Source organism: Dysidea avara, chromosome 12, assembly GCF_963678975.1.
Source record: "Dysidea avara chromosome 12, odDysAvar1.4, whole genome shotgun sequence".
NCBI lineage: Eukaryota > Metazoa > Porifera > Demospongiae > Dictyoceratida > Dysideidae > Dysidea > Dysidea avara.
Window position 1 is genome coordinate 7,465,664 of NC_089283.1, and position 18,693 is coordinate 7,484,356.

At 37.4% G+C, this 18,693-nt stretch overlaps 1 protein-coding gene across 1 annotated transcript in view; it reads left to right on the forward strand.

Annotated features, from left to right (window-relative positions):
* LOC136240684 (uncharacterized) overlaps positions 1-18,085 on the forward strand; it is a 55,562-nt gene extending 37,477 nt beyond the window's left edge. Inside the window, exons 14-15 of the mRNA XM_066031705.1 lie at positions 2,906-2,971; positions 16,071-18,085. Of these exons, the coding sequence (XP_065887777.1) occupies positions 2,906-2,971; positions 16,071-17,947 (1,943 nt within the window). The 3' untranslated portion in view covers positions 17,948-18,085. The remainder of the gene's footprint in view (positions 1-2,905; positions 2,972-16,070) is intronic.
* The last annotated feature ends 608 nt before the right edge of the window (positions 18,086-18,693 follow it).

The window sequence follows — 18,693 nt, forward strand, 5'->3', positions numbered from 1 at the left end:
GTAAAATAAGGTACACAGTACTTTATAGTAGAGATTTACAAATGTCTAAGATGGCAACCGAAAAAATGCAGACAAATATTAAAAAATATCTATCAAAATGAATTGGTGGTATTGGCCTAATCCAAAAATTGAGATGCCAAAAACAAACCATTTTAGAGTTGTAAATACATATACATACGTATTGGTGGTTTTATATGGCCAATCACCCACCTCCAGGCTCCAGCCAGTATGTACAGCATTGTAAAGTTATAATAGAGTGAACTTTTATAGGCATTGTATAACTTGACTGTATACCTTAGAATAGCATTTTAGGCAATGCTTAATACAGGTAGTATGGATTGCAAAGGTGTGTGTTTTTGTTGTCAACAGAAACCATCCTTTCATAATCCTCATGATACCTTGGCAAAATTGTTTGGGTACAACCGAGCCCATGTGCACCGTCAAAGTGACTTGAAATGCTTCCAGAGCATGAGTTGCCACATACAAAATTTTAAAATATATTGTTTTAGCAAGTTTTCTACTTACTGGCTTGTTCCTTAGCTCCCTTCCATGCTCTACCCAACCACCCTCCCTCCCACCATCCTCCAGGCCTAATGGGAATATGGCTACAGTTTTACTTTGTTCAGGAAAGCAGTTCACTTTGCGTTAAGATTAGTTGAATGAAAATACAATCCATGCACCATTGTCTTACTTCTTTTTAACTGACTTCTTCTCCATGGCCTTCAAAGGCATGGTTGTGTGAAAATAACTTTACCTGCTTCATGCCATGCCAAAAATAATATCTGAAAGTTATCATAATCTACACATCCTAGAAACTCTATGGCAACATAAACTTATTGCTTAAAAGCATGATGAATGATTAGTTTATTGCAAACAGTTAACATGACACCCTGTAACAAAAGTTGATATACTCTAATTGAACAACTGCACAAAATATGGTAGTTCTTCTGAGCTCTTCTTTTTCCTTAATAACTCTTGTGGCATGGGTCATCCGCCCAAAACATTTAGTAGCACTGTGAAGCCCTTTACATACCAGAGAAGCACTTTGATATGGGCAAAAACAAGTAAGCTATGAGGCTTTAAAAATATTGGTATGGGTGCTAACATGGAAATAATATGTTTATTTCTGTATAAAGCCAGTAGGAATGTACACATATGCATGTTCACCTCTTTAATTATTCTAATTTTGGTGGGGGCTCAGGTGAACGTGAATCAGCTACAATATATTAACATTTTAAAAAATTTGAACAAAGCTCTGCCCCGTACTTTACAATTAGGAAAGTATCCATCAATGAATAAGTTGTTATACATAAATGTGACAAAATGAAACAGACAAGTGTTAAAAAATTAGGAATCACCAAAATAAAAAACGTGGGACTAAATATGCAACAATCGAAGTGAAATTATTATTAAGTATGGTATTACTTACTTAATAGTAGGGATCATCAAGGTTCACAATTTTGTGCCAAAAATATGCATCAAAACCAGTCTTACAAAGCCTTCATGGTGATCTGGTACTACCGTAAATTCTCTAAAAATTCAGCCCCTCTATTTATTTGGCATCTGTATTCTAACAGTGAAATGATTTCTTCTAATAAAAAATTGGCACGTTAGCTATTTTTGTGATGGATGCTGATAGTGACAAGAACGTCAGAGTTGTCTAGCCTTAATATCGACGATACCAATTATACTGTGACGAGTGGTCGATCGACTAAAATTAGTGGTGATTACTATCTAATTATAGGCCGAAATTCGGCGAGACGAAAATTATTGACTTGAAATATGCCGAATTTTTAGAAGACTTATGGTACTGTATGGTTAAAGCAAAGCACAATATTGTGCCATTAAGCTAGCCTGAATTGTTTTCTATAAAATTTTCATTAAAAAAAAAATTATCAAGGCTTTAGTACTGAAGGTCTGTAGGACACTTGGTCGTACAGCCTGTTTAAAGATACTGTATAAAGTGTGTTTAAAAGAGAAAAAAAGGACCTAGGCAGCCTCGATCCTGTGCCATCCAATTTATGTTCAAACACTTACAAGAGTCTGCCAGGCACTCAGGATGTTTTCTCCTTGTTAATTTCATGTATTTGTAACCCTAGAGTGACTTATTATCTCCAAGTACCCCATGTGGAACCAAATAGACATAAGTTTATTTATTAAGGCTTTTCAGCACAAGTGCTGAAGATCTGTCGGACACCTGGTCCTACAGCCTGTTTAAAGATGTGTGTTTGGAAAGGTGAAAGTTATTTTAGCAAATTTTCTACTTCCTGCCTGACTGCTTGATGCCTTCAGTCAAATGTAGTGGAATACTGGGTATAGTTACAGCCCTACACTTCTTTCCCAGAATCACTTTCAATTTTCTTAAGAAGAAGCCTTTGTTATACCAATCAAGATACAATGCATGCACTATTGTACAACACTCACATTGCTGCATGTCACACTAAAAGTATTCCTTTTCCCCTTGAACATGCCTACTAATTGTAAAAAGTACAGATCTATGAAATTCTAATGCATGGAACTACAATAAATTCATGAAGTAGAAAACAGGCTAAGCAATGTGTTTAAAGGTCAACACAATGCTTTTATATTGCTCAAAAGTTGAGATACTCGAGCAGTTACATGGTTTAGTTCTCTAACTCTAATAAAACATACACGTGGCAATGGCTTATCTCATGTGTAACCATTACTTTTGCCATGAGTAAAACTGTGTGGCACCACAGGAAAATACCACATTTATGTGTTAAGTTATAAGCGGGCTGTACCATAGTTGTTTGTTACACGCCTATGCATGATAATATCCATTTACATACATATACTACATGTAATTAATTATGCACATGATGTAATGACTATTACTACAGAAGTGTATATGTTTAACTTCAGCATATTTATATTATTTATACAGGCCCTACCACATCAAAAATGCAATTACAGAAGCAGTTAAATTATGAGCACAAACGATTAGAGAAAGGTTAGTTTATAAATTGAAAATGTGTTTGCTTTTTGTGGATGAATATCAGTGAGCTTTTCATTTCAGTTTGTTTATTACTGTGTATCATATTTCATATGAATAGTCTTATTGTGTTATAGCCTAAAGTGTATCACATACTTAGAAACATCATATGGTATTGACTTAGCTAAACACTGCACTATGCAACACTTATTTTTATCATTATGAGCTTTTACAACATTGCTTTCGAGTAGGGTGCATCGATACAAGATTTTACCAATATACCAATATTGTGGGCGTGTCCACGTTCAGAAATGTTTGTGAATGCACTGTAAGACTAGTTCTCACTTTAAAATAACATTTCCCAACTTGTAGAACGGCAAGGATACTGAAATGCCTTCATTTGAGTACTTCTTGCAGCAACACTTTAGCTTGTGGTAGTCATCACGTGAGCATTAATTTATTCCCACAATTGGTTTTGGTCTGAGCTTGTATAAAACAAACAGAGGGTGGTACCACTACCTCACCCACATCAAGGCCATGCTTGCTTTGATAAAAGTGGCTTGCTCTTTTAGAAGTGCAACCACTTTCCCAGGATACATTTCAATGTACACCAGTGTACATTTACAGTAGATGTCTCCCTGTAAAGAGGTATAGTGTCAAAGTGTTACATACACAGTATATATGCATTCAAAACATACAGGAGAGCTATGCATTATTATAGTATTGTATGCAGCAATACCTTTTTGGCAACACCGAAGATGGATATTATCCAGCTATGTAGCCAATATACAGTACGGTATCAACTAGAGGTCATGGTAGCTAAATGTGGTTCATCAGTGGTGTGGCAATGGCACAGTGATGTTTACACACTATGGCATACACAACTTGCAGGAGATACACACAATCCTGTACTGTTAGAATATTCAAGTCAGTTGAGCCAGATAAAGGAAAACATCCAAGCCAGCCAGAATTTAGCAAGCCAGGTGAAGGAAAAATGTACAATACAGGCAAACATTAAAACATACCACACTGTTACAGCCCAGCCAACCAGAGCCTGGCAAACCAGATGAAACAATATAAGGCAATAAAAGTAAACAATACAAACAAACATATCACCATTAATCTTGTTCCTAGTCTTGTACAGCTGGCATGGCAAACTTCATTCATATTGGTGTTGGGCGTGGCCACCCTAGTAAGTTTTGTAGGGGTACAAACAATCAAGTACAGCCACTAATGGGACAATCTACTAATAGGGAATGTACAAACAGTACATGCATGGACATTATAGTGTGTGTGGGTGGAAAAGATGCATGTACACTTAACATAAGTGATGCAGTTACAATCCTGAGGGCCTGCTACTGTTATATTGTCTTGATTACCTGACCATGGAAGACCACATTGTCACCCCTCCTGCATGATTCTCACAAGTCAAGGTGCAAGTGCATGCTCTCATATTTATAGTAATGAATCTCACGACTGCAAGCAAAACTGTCCGTAAAATTTGGTGTCTCTACAAAATTTGCATCATTCTCTTCATGTACTACCAATGAAGATGGATCAGGGTACTGGATTAAGACATGGCTGCTGGAGTTGCTAAGAGCAGACCTTAATGATAAAAGAAGCAGAATATTTCAACTATCTGTCACTTGAGTTAATTTTAATATGAGCTGGGCCTTATGTTGTAAAATGATTGCATGATGCCATGGATACAATACAAGATGAATTTTGGGAACAAACAGCTGCATGTAGGTGATCAGACAGTGCCTTCAATAGGATAAAAAATCCAATACCAGAGTATAATGGATATGCCACCAAGAACAAGTATAATTCCAGTGTGTGGTAGTATTGCAGACTGTAACTACATATAGACACAATACTGTGGTTTAGGGTATGTGGGTAAATAGACAGCAGCAAGCACAATATCATAGCAGTTATCTGCCTAAGGGCACATTCTGTGTATGTTGTGTTCAGGTTGCATAGCTAGGATGTAATTATGGCAGTGTTTGTATAGTTTCATCTCAAAGTGCATGTCAGTGATCTCACTCGATCCTGGCACTGAAAGGCTTCAAGTTGAGAACTATAATTATCACAAACTTATCACCTGAAAACTGTGCTTTCACCTCACAATAGCCTGCCAGGCCCAATGGCTTGGCCATGCAAAACTACTGGTAGTTAAATTCCGGTACATCAGTGGTTTGGCAATGGCACAATAATGTACTGTATAACATACAGGAGATGCACATTATACTGTAGAACTGTATATGCAACAATGTATTATTGGCAATACTGAAGATGGGATAATTCATCTAGCAAGCCAGATGAAAGATAAACAGAAGTATACAAAATAATACAAACAAACAAATACACAACAAACAAACAATCATGTTAAATGAAAACATACTCTTAATTTCGTAGAGTGAGCAGGTCCTCTCGCATCTGGCATCGCCTGGCATGGTGACTTGGAACTCACTGTCCCACCTGAGAATAACTTAGCAAACAAAGGGGAGCTAGCCACAAACAATCAGTAGTCCAGTGGCCTTTCTCCATTGTCACTAATCCTTCCACTGTGGTCACCGTGAACAGCGAAGTAAACCAGGCATACACTTAATTAGCTGTTTTGTACTGGGTATTATATAGAATTACACATCCATTCAAGTTATCAGCACGAACTGGCATAAATATTATACGTTTGTACCTTCGTTCACAGGCAAATCTATCCCTGCTTAGTACATGCCTGTAGGCCTCGTAGTTTTGAGAACATTAATATTATTTGTTTATTTTCATTATTATTTATTTATGACATAATGTTAACTGCATTTCTTATTATTCTTAGTACTTGGTTGTATAACGATAACATCTAAAGAGCATACAACATACGAATAATTAAACATTAAGATGTCTCTGTAACAATTTACAGTAGGCCATCTCTCTTCAATACCTGATGTCTAAAGGAGTAGACACCCATATGTCAGCAATCACACCAAGAAAGCTTCTTTTAAATAGATCCAAAGATTTGAATTGAAATGGTGATGACAGTAACAAAGGAACATCATTTAAACTTCCTAAACAGTAGGAGTGTGTCAATGGAGCAGTGGCAAAAGTTGGACAAAACAGCTGTAGAAGCCCTCTACCTCGGGAATCAAGTAATGTACAAAGTAGGTCAACAACACTGGCCTCATGGCGAGATTGCAGTAAGGGGAATGTTTTCTCACATTGAATCAAGTTTAGATAAGTGAGTGGCTGAAGCATCCATAATAGCAACACGACCTTATTCACATACAGATCTTACAAGCAACAGCAAGGCTCCTCGGACCCAGATAATCTCTAACATGCCATATTGCTCCCATTCTCTGCTGACAGCATGTGGTAGGCTTGAGCCTATTATGCTCCAACATTTACCTATTATTCCTTCCAGAATTTCCCAAATTTTCACTTATTATTCTTTTTATATTCTTGTATCTAGCCTATTATTCCAAACTAATTCTCATTTAGTTTCTGTAGCTAGTCACTTAGTTTTCAAGATGCTGATCTACGTAGTTTTGCCAGAATTACTTAATGGCCACAAATGAAGTGCTCCCTCTTTTACATCATTAATTTCTCTAGCCATAAGTAGTTACAACAGGCTTGGAATAGCTATTTGCAGACTGCAGCATTAATTCAAGTGTTTTAAATTATTGGTGTATTAAAGCTATGGCTGTAGCTACATACTAAGATATTGATTAAAGACTTTAAGAAGATACACTGGTATTAGATGTACAAGTTTCAGAATTGCAGATGATAATACAGTTGAATCCCTGATGCTGGCTGCAGATTATTAACATGAAACGATCTGACTGCTCTGTTAGAGTATTTGAACATTCTATTAGAGTATATCGATCTTTTATAGGCTTTCAGCCAACACTCGTATAATAAAGTCAGCTATATATCACTCTTAGTAGCTTAACTCTTTCTTCAAGAATAGACATGTCCCTTAATTCCACCAATTATTCCCATGGACATCCAATAATTCTAAAATTATGCCTTTAACCATCCTATTATTCCGGAATTATTCTCACGAAACTGGTGACCTATTATTCTCAAAATTATTCCGGCATAATTGGCACAAGTCTAGCGGGTGGACATAATATTATGTTCAATCATAAAGTTCCACATCAATCTACGATCAAACTTAACATTTTCAAATTACCAACTTCCTTGATGGAAAGGGAGTCCATAAATAGAGGGGCATGACATTCGACATCATACATCATGCTTCAATGATACACACAGTGAGTGACCATTATCAGGTTCAAAATTTTCCACACCCTTCCCCTGGAAAAGAAATGATTTAAGTCAGCAATTATCTCTTAGCAGTTATTACCTGATCCTCCTTCCTCTTAATCACCTTCACAAGAGATGAGTCATCAGCATATTGAAACAAGTCACAATGCAAAACTTATCTAGCAATGTGACTAATATAGGCTGTACAAATTAAACAATATAGGGGACCAGACACCTCCCTGAGGAACACCAGCTGTAAAGTTTCACTGCAAAGAAGTATTACCATGAGCCACCACAAATAAACCCCTATTACATAAATAGGAGCACAAAAAGCCATATGCCTTACTCTCAACCCAACACTCCAAAGATGTTTCAGTAAGCACCATGATACACTATCAAAGGCCCCGCGAATGTCCAAGGATGCAATACAATACTCTTGACGATATTCCAAGCTTGAATAGCAGTAAATGCTATTGCAGTTCCACAGTCCTGAGCTTCAGTACCTTTCATAAAAGCAAATTTTGAAACTGGAATACTGTAGACTCTGGTTGTTAGGTGTATACACCTAATAGAAGTTTGCGAAACACATTGTGATTAATATAATATATAGTTGTTGAGTGCATGCGCTTAATAAATAAACCTTGCCATGATTACTATGGATTCACTCTCTTGGGGTGATGTGAATTCCAGTCATCACATGTACCAATATTTTGAGTCCAGTTACTGTGCACTGAATCCTTAAGCTTCACATGGAGCATACTACAGAAGACCATTTCGCTTGATAAGTACACGTATTTAGGCATCATGAAATTTCATGCTATACACCATTAGCTAAAACTCGTAGAAATGCTGTACTAGACTTATGCTATACTAGACTTAGCTGTTACAGAGTAGACTGTTACCTATCATCCCCATTTGGGAAGCAGTGATCATGTTGGTTAGTTTATGTAAGCTTATAGGTGCCAACCCCCTAAACACCTAAACGAGTTTATCACTGGGACTCAGCTCCTTGCAATCACATTCATGAACACTTTCAGTGTGTTCAGTCGGATGTGTTGTGGTCTGGAATAATCTCTGATGCAATTGAAACATTTGTTACTATAATCACTAAAGCTCATGATTGCTACACTCCTTCTACTGTACCTACTGTAACATCGCTAAAGTAGGAAGAACAGCAATGGGATGGTAAAAATGGGGATCAGTAACAGTGCCCTTCTGTATGTAAACAGGAGTAATACGTGATAGTTTCCACGACAGTGGAAGTACTCCAGATCTACACACACACACACACACACACACACACACACACACACACACACACACACACACACACACACACACACACACACACACACACACACACACACACACACACACACACACACACACACACACACACACACACACACACATCTGAACAAAATATGCACTGGTAAAAAAAGCTCATTACAACAACAAGCACTTCAACGTATAAGGGCTAACACCTTCCGGACCTACAGCTTTCTTCACATCAAGTGAGCTCAACACATGATGAACCTTAGATAGATTTATCCACCATGATTTCTTACAAGTAGCTGTTGACACCTCTGGGGGAAGTGTAAGAGAAGCAGAGTCAAAGTCTGTAGGAAATGATAACTTGCTTGCAAAATACAGTGTAGGAGCAAGACTATCAACATCAGGAGCAAATCTGGTGTGGGGCCTACAGAATACACTAATGCGTTTAGTGAGGTTCCACCAAAGACGGTTGTTAGATCCAGTTTGTAATTTGGAAAGAGAACTACAATGGTAACGAAAAACAATAGCTTGAGCTTTCCTAGCAGCTGACACAGCAACATGATAAGCTGGCAAATCACGCTTAGCCCAACTCTCCACTTTCCTTTGATATGTGTACTGACAAAAGTGATTCCACCACACAATTGGGTGTGGTGTTTGAACGGGTTGTATATTCAAAAGTATTTATCATCATATATATTTCCCATATACCATAGAGTCTGGTTGTTAAGCGTATGTATATATTAAGCGCATATTACTTGTTAAGCACATACCTGTTTATCATACTTACTCATGGCTGATAAGCGCATGTGGATGAACATGAAGCTGTAATGTGAGATGCAGCTAAACAAGAGAAGAAATGCTATAGGTACCTCTATCAACCAATTGTTGTAGACCAAATGTTTCACAAAACCCACAAACAACAGTACCAATGGAAGAGGTGAACAGACTAACCAGCCATTCATGCTCATGTACATTAAAATCTCCAACAATAGCGACTGGGTGCTGGGTGTGATCTGAACAAAACTGAGTGAGCGAATCAATTAGAGTTGCATCAGATGCAATATACACAAATGACTATAGTTTCTTGAAACAGCACACCAACTATTTCGAGGTTCCAGACACAATTGACAAGAACAAAACACCTCTACCATGTCGGGTTCTGTTCTGACGAGCTGCTACTACATATCAGATACATTTGCAATGAGTCTTCAGCTAGGTGTGTTTCAAGAAGTGCAATAAAGCCTGAGTGTAGTCACTGCACGGTAGCACATAGTTCAGAGAATCCCTGGTAGTACCTGAGAACATTGGAATAGTAGACACTGAGAGTAGCCATTGCGACAACAATGAAAACAACAACAAAAATGCTCTTTAGACATCCCCAGAAAAGAAACAGGCTAATTCAGACAGACTGAAGACAAAATAGCCAAAGTCAAACACCAGAATCAATGAGAGGAAAAAACAGCATGCCACCAGTGTCACGTGAAAAGCCATAAGGAACAAAGGCTTTGTTCCTCTTCTCAATAGGAAAAAAGGTTGAGCACATGTTGCTGTCAGACCTTCAGTGCGGGCCACCTTAAAGCTGTAATAACAATAACATCCCTATGCAGGGAAAGCCAATAATACTGTAGAGCGTGGCTAATCATCTGGCACCTGTTCTACCCAAAGTGCAATTAGCAGTTCATGTGAGCATTGTATGGCTTTAAAAAGAAGTTACTGATTGATAGAATACTGGTAGATGTTTTACTAGCAAGCTTACCCAACCCTGATTGGACTTTCGAGTTTAGTAATTAGTACAGATAGTTAATTGTTTATAGTTTGTTAATGTAGGTTTGGTATTAATAAGCCATGCCCAGGCAATTGTGGAATCTCTAGTAGATCTTCTTATTGATGTAGCTGCCTGTTGAGAGAGTATACATGGGTAAAAGATAATTAAAACTATATATAATCGGTTATATCGGTTGCCATTTATGCGATACCAACATAGGCAAACACTGGCTGATAAACCCTTAACCGATAAGCCGATTAATGTATTGGTGCACCCCTATTTTCAAGCATCGAATAGTGGTCAATTTAAATAGTCTTCAATGGATTTTTGGAACTAAGATAATAACCGCCACGGTGTTTAATTAAGTTATATAATAATAGTAATCATCATATATAGATATGACCTAAGTATTGTAGTTTGTCAGAAAACCTAAATTGCTACAGATTTAGATTTAAGCTGCAGTTATACCAATAATTGAACCAAAACCACCATTATAGCATACTGTATACCCAGAAATTTTTGAAGTTTGTATATTTCATGGTTATGCACTTCATCAGGATTATAGCGCTTTAAATTTTACAGAAGTCTGTTAGCTCAGAATTTTCATGTTTTACTTTCATGGATCACTGTTGTATGTAAAGCTTAACTCAAAGACTCTCATTCTCAGCCGCATGGCTATGAAAGATTGCTTTACTTCAAGCATCATACTGATAGCCAAAGAAACATCTGAATCACCATAGCAGCAATCCTTGTGGGGAGGCAGTAATGTGATAGGTGATTGTATATCAAAGTAATTGATGTGACATCCACGTAGATGTGATATCCAGGCATCAAACTAAACATTGTGGCAATTTCTTCTCTGCATGTGTCAATACTCATGGCTCACATGCACGGAATGTGTACCAGACCAAAAATCTCACGTGATAAAATTTATGGTAGCTTTGCTAACCATGAAAACTGTTAAAATTACCTACTACAAAAATTTTCGGGTATGTGGAAGTACATCCTGGGACCATTCTTGTAAGCATCAGCTATTACAAAACCATGACTGTAAGAGTACGTATATAGTACCCATCTACTTTCAATCAAATGTTTGTGATTACTACTAACATGACTGCTAGTTAGTGAAACAGTCAACAGAAACTGCATTAGAGTTTAAAGAGCAATTGTTTTTTGTAGAACAGTAAAGTGCTGGTATTGTAAAGTATTGGTAATTTGATATTTGATATAGTACTTGCATAGCTGATTCTTCTCTCACTTAATTACTTGGTATTTGAAATTGTAATAGACTAAGTGCAGCTCTATACAGAGTCTTCCAATATGAATGCTTAGATTCATTATGCATATATATATATAACTGTACGTACTAGTGCTGGGACAAATATGAAAGATTTGAAGGTTCATCCGAATGTTGCATAATTTGAATAGAGATACATGTGATTCAAATCCATTATGAGTCACATGTGCTTTCTTTATAACTGAGTAAATTCCATGGCATCTGGTTAAGGTGCTGGCTTGGATTTAGGCGACTCTTCCCAACGTAACAGGTCAGATGTGTGGCAGTACTTTAAGAAGGTGGGGAGCAGAAATGTTATTTGTACCCTTTGTAAGGGCAAGTTTTCTTACCATGGTGGCACATCAAATTTATGGGACCACCTGTAAAGAAGCCATTCTGCTGTATACGCTTGTGATTCTGGGCAGAACAAGATTGATTTGATATGGAAAGTACAGAAGTGTAGCCCAGTACATGTGAATATTCTAGACAACCTGATCGTTGGACTGACCATTCACGATTTTCAACCAGCAAGAATGGTTGAAGGACAAGGATTTCAAGAGCTAATGGAGTACTCTGAGTCTGGATACACTGTACCATCACGGAAACATATCAATAAGCTTATGGTCAATCGATATACAAGTGGAAAAGCATTACTCATTGACAAACTTCAATCAGACTTGTTCTTATTCTTTCTCACCACTGATATATGGACAAGCAGTTCTACAGAACTTAATTGTCATTTCCTTACTTCACAGTGGGAATTTGTTGATTGTGTACTTGCTACAAGATCATTTACTGACCACCACACGGGAGGGAACATTTTTTCTACTATAAAGGAGGTACTAGAATCTTATGAAATTATTGTACATGATCAAGGATCAAACATGAGACAGGCCAATGATCTGTTGCGAATTGAAAAGGGATGGGCTGGAGTGAACTGTTCAGCTCACATCCTAAAACTTTGCATTAGTGATGGTTCTAGAAATAATGCATCTATTGATAGAGCTCTTGGTGCTGCCCATAAATTAGTAGGCCATTTCCATCACAACACATTGGCAACGGCTGAATTATACAAGCAACAGTCTCAAATGAATTTGAATCAACAAAGACTCAAAATAGATTGTATGAAGAGATGGAATAATACCCTATATATGATTCTGCATTAGTAGCTAACAGGCTGTACTTTCAGATACTGCCATTACAAGACCGTACCCTCGATTTCACAGCTCATCAGAGGGCTTTACTGGAAGAGTTAGCTAAATTGCTTGAACCATTGGAAGTAGCAACCATTTTCTTTTGTACAGAAAGAAAGGTGTCATAATGCATAGTGTGTTTACTAGCATGGACAGTGAGGAAGGTGATTGCTGTATTCAAGACTGCTGTTAGAGAATCCATCATGAGAAGGTGAGCTTGGATGGAATTGAACCAGATTCACCACTTGTGTTAGCTGCTGCGTAAGATCCTCAATTTAAGAGCTTGAAATTTTTTATGGATGACTTGAATGAATCAGTCAGAGAAGAGCTGTCACAACAGAAGGATGCTGACTGTGGAAAACCCACTTTTCAGCATGTTGCTGTCAAAGAGAAGGAGTGATCTGAAACTCCACCTGCAAAAATGAAAAAACTGCATTGGATATATTGTTTGGAGATGACAATGATGCAGAGGGCTCTGAAAATGATACAGAACTTGAAGAATTTTTGCTTGAAAAGTTACTACCTCATAATTCTGATGTAATGGTTTGGTGGAATCAAACCTAGCTAAACTTGCTAAGGTTTACCTTCATTTGTCATATCTGCTATGTACATCTGCCTCTTCCAAGAGATTGTTTTCTAAAGCAGAATCATAACAGCTAAGCACCGAATTTGCTCAAAATCCAAGAATGTTGAAGCTATTCTTTTCTTGAACAAAAACTCAAAGTTTCTTAACCAGTAGGCAGCATACTTACTTACTAGTTAGCTGTACTCTTCAAGTTCTTAAGTTTTAATTATGTAGTTTTGTACACTTAACTCACTTACAGTTTTGAACAGCTAGTGTTTAAAGTGTTTTGTTACTGTATATGAAATGTAAGAAACAAATAATTCGAACATTTGTTTACTTTATTTATAGAATATTCGAATGTAGAAAATTGACATTCATCCCAGAATTAGTATGCACACAGCAAAAATAGTGTTACAATACTGCATATACACCTGTACTTTAGTTGTTGAAACAATTAATTCAAAAGCTTCCTATAACGAGATAAATGGACCATAAATCTACAAATGAGTCCAATTGAGGCCTGTGGTCTGATTTTGGTCCAAGCATGGGCTCCAACATCAAATGTAGACAGAAAATAAACACAGGAAGTATTTGTACAGAACTGTAGCAAGGCCGAAAAAATGATCAGAACACACATGCTGGGGGTCTGGGGATGCCTCCACAGCAAATATTTAAAAATTTAGCCCTCTGAGACTAAATTTAAAAGTAATTCTAGATCTGGCTGAAATTATCAATGTAAAATTAATTGTGAGATTACTGTCGCTGACTGTTCCATTAGAGTTATTGCATTGACTGTTCTACTAGAGTAGTGCACTGACTGCTTAGTTAGAATATCTTGATCTTTTGTGAATTTTAAGTGACTAGTGGTCTGGCCAAAACCAGACCAGCTGAACTGTTTGCTACAGCCCTGTTGTATATGAATTATGCTGTGGTATCAAGAGTTCATCATACAGTACGATAGTAACTGTATAGTAGGGACCACAAAGGAGTAGGTGTGGCTCACAAAAGAACATCACCCAAAAACCATCCTCAATTTTCCCTAATGACGATGAGGCAGTATTGGTGAAGTAAAACTAATCCCAAACAAGCTTTCAGATCGACCCGAAATGCTTTCAACAAATTGTTACAGAATTTTAAAATTTTTTTATTCGATGGAATTTTCTACCAAGTAAGTAAGTAACTGATGCCTTCAGACAAGCGTAACTCGATAATGGCTAAGGCTACGGGCTTGATTTTTTCACTGTTCGACGTCACTTCGGCTCAACAGGTGCCTTTTGGCATACCGCAGTACGTACAATGCATTCTTCATGGACTTACCAGTATCCTCCTTTGTGTCTCATTCATCTTTGCTGACAGGGAAAGGTGTCGATTTGGCACGAGCACATGATGGCTTCCCTTCAAAATGGATATCGTCCGTATTTTTCATAGATTGCAGAGGTGCTTTTCAAACAGTTCTTGATTCGTATTGCTGTGTAACAGGTTGAACATAGCCAGAAGCGAAGTGTAATGGATACAGTGGAACCTCTCTTATCCAGGCAGTCTGGTACATACTACTGTCCGTATCTCAGAAATGTCCGTAACTAAGAATAACATGCTATTATGCTAAAGTGACTAACTTAAATACATAATATTATTATGTTGTTATTGCTATCAGTTAGTGCTATGCAGTTAGAGGGGGAAGTCACTACAGAGCATTCATGGTTACTCCTCTGGGCTGTAAAAATGCATTATCACCTAGCAACCAAGTGGTAGTTATTAGTAGTAGAATAAACAAGCCACCAAACAGGTAAACAGCAACCTTTAGGCTCCCTCCTTGTGCTTTTATCTAAACCAAACTTTATTATGGTCAATAGACTACAAGCCACATGACCAATTTGGGCTGTCCGGACAATGGAGGTGCCGGATAATAGAGGTCCAGATAAGGGAGGTTCCACTGTACTTCACTTTTCAGATGATAATTAATAAAATTGAGGTGCGGCACCATTTCTTTTGGTGTTCGTAGATTGTAGAGGTGCTTCTGGAAAAGTTCTTGGTTTGAAATGTTGTGTAACAGGTTGAACATAGCTGACGACGAAGCGTAATGGATACTCCACTTTTCAGACAATAATTGATATAGCTGGGGCGCATGGTGCCATTTCAGATGCGGTATGCGTGGGTTCACCGGTCATGATAAAATTATTTACAAACAAAGTTAACAAACAAGCACACGAAAAAATTTGGAATTTTCAACTAAAGTAGGGACCATGCCACGTCGATAAAAAGTACTGAAACAAGTTGGCCATGATATTAAATCACAGTAAAACAATAAGAAGTGTTATATCCCTACTGTGCATTTCCGTTATGGTATCTTGAGCACAGTAGGGATAGAACACTTCTTATTGTCATGGACTACCCCAACTTGTTTCAGTACTTTTTATTGATGTGCTATGATCCCTACTCTAGTTGAAAATTCCAAATTTTTTCGTGTACTTGTAATAATAAGTCTAAGAGAGTATCTAACTGGGATTCTTTCATCAAATGCACTGCCACTAGTACACCATCAACACCTTACTCTGTCTTTTACAATAGTGGTTTCATCATATTCAACACCAATCAACAGTTCTCTTTTACCACCAGAGTTGTATAAAGTGCTAAGCAATAAAGTAGAGGCATTAATTTAATCAAAAGGTATGTACTTGTGGCAGTGTGTTTGTACAGGATATACTCTCCCCTGGTGTGTGTTTCCACTGTTACTCAGAGCAAGTGACCTATGTGAAACTTATCACTACCATGTTTTGTTAAAGGGATAAAGTGTCCTCCACCTCCACCATTACCAACCAACCATGTAAAGCGGGAACAGTTATTACATGAAATGGTAACGAAATTGTGTCACTCCACTGTTGATCCTGGTAGTTATGAGACAAGTTTAATGGTTTCTGGAGCTGGTGGATTTGGCAAGACTTCAATTGTCACTGCTCTTTGTCATCATCCTGTGATAAAGGAACAGTTTACAGATGGTGTTGTGTTCATAGAACTTGGACCACAAGCTACTGACCCTATTATGAAGCTAAAGGGATTATACAACTTATTAACAGATAAACAATGTGATATAAATGTTGTTGAACAACAATTTAACCAGCTTACAAGTGCTCATTGCCGTAATCTTCTGGTCATTATTGATGATGTGTGGCATGTTGAAGATGCTGAGCCAATTGTGAGGGCATTTAGTAACTGTAAAATAGTGCTCACTACCAGATTGAATGACATTGAACAATGCATACCTACCAAACAGATGGTTATTGTAGGTCCAATGGAGCAAAGTGAGGCTATCTCTCTCTTGACCAGTGATTTGGTTAATGTCAGTCAGCTCTCACCAGAGGATATGAGCTTGCTTAATGCTCTGGCTGAAGATGTCCATCTCTGGCCACTGCTTTTGTCACTTATTAAAGGACATTTGTCTCATTACCTAAAAAGGCATCGATTATGTTGTCATGAAGCCATTCATAATATACAAGCTAAATTACATGACAAAGGACTAGCAGCTTTTGACAAGAACAACATTGAGAGAAGTCGTAAATATGCTGTAAAGGCTTGTCTTGATGTGACATTAGGTCTACTGTCAAAATCATCATCAGATAAATTGAAGACATTGCTTCTATGGAATGGAATTGGTACTTCTCTACAGACAGCAGTATTGAGCAATCTATGGAATGTTACCCAACATGAGGCTAGAGATGCTATTGATGTGCTATGGGCCTATGGCCTAGTCAACTTCATTGATCTTACTCTACCTCCACATAATATTACACAAAATTGTGTGGAGGTTCATGCTGTTATTAGTCAATACATAATTGAGTGTATGGACAGTATAGAAGTGTATTACTTGTCACCACATGGTGAATTAAATACTAGTACATCAATTGGTGATGCATTAGCACAACTATTTCACAGCTATTGTTTTGGGAATGATGCATCATCACTCGGTTCATCACAGTTTTTGCAGAATAAGCTGTTTATGGTAGAATATTGTTTGTTGCCAGCGACACTCAAGCAAGTCAACATGTTCACATCAGTTGATCCACATGCTGCTATTATAGTATTACAAGGTATACAAAATTCCCTAGCAACATTTCCACATATTGCAGCATTTTTACCATCATTAAATAGTGAAATCGATGCACTGGTCAGCAATTGTCACAAAATTTTACATGATACCCATAAATTGTGTAGAACATTAAATCAAAAGTTTCAGCGATGTCTTGCTCAAAGGGACTATAAAAGGTTGGTCCAAACACTAAAAGCTTACATTATTGAATATCCTCTCAGTAAAGTAGCACAAGAAGGAGTTGCCATGTTAAAGAAGGTCATGCTATATTGTGATGGTGAACTATTACAATATGTTATGAGGATGTGTGGAGACTTGCAGATGAAAACTCCAGACTATCATGACATGACTCTAATGTCATTACCTTATATTAAGTTATGGATTAAAGACCACAAGAAAATTATCTCCATATTACAAGGAGGATCACCTGTTGCAGAAAGTTTTCAATACTTACTGTCAAGTGAACAGACTAGGGACATGCAGTTAGTGCTAACTAATCGCCTTCTCAAACGGCAAGAAGTTTCTCCTGACTGGGTACAACGACAAACTTCCCAAGGTGGTGTACAGCTAGTGTAACTGAAACATACACATGCATGAAGTTAGTATTGCATTATATTTATCATTGTGATTATACAGTATATACAAAAATTGCTATATAATGTGAATGCATGAGGTAAACAAGTAATCCCTTACTTTGTAATTGTTTTGGATGTTAAGCATGTCACAAAAGTTTCTCTACTGATACTACACTGTAGATCTATAACCTCATTGATAATCTTAATTGTAAAGTTGGATTTCACATTGAACTCGGCATGCTTTCTGAATAATAATGCATGGGCAGTTCAAATGGTCAACCAAAACAACAACACCTCTGTACCTATATCAAATACTCTAATGTGTTAGTTTCCCAGAGCTTTCACAGACCTAGCTTCTTTTATATAGCCATCCCAACACAATAAGTATGTATTCTAGGTAAGAACTACATAATATAAGAAGCAATTACTAAATAGTCAGTACTTCTCCCAAGTGCATGGAACAATTTTCAGATATCAATGTCAGGTGTGCATGTTTTAGTTATGCAATGATTCTTGGTAAGTACATCACTAGGGTTTACATCTGACCAACCTCTGATGAAACATCAAAGCACATACATTTGTGACTGGATTAGCAAAAAGGGTCTTTCCACACATCTAAATAATTCTTAGAACGTGAGAGACCATAACTTGGTATTCGAGTAACATGTAGACCTGAAATCTTCACCATTAATAAACCCATGTTGGTGCTCACTTTTCACCAAATTTCAAGTAAATAGCCTTTTCCAA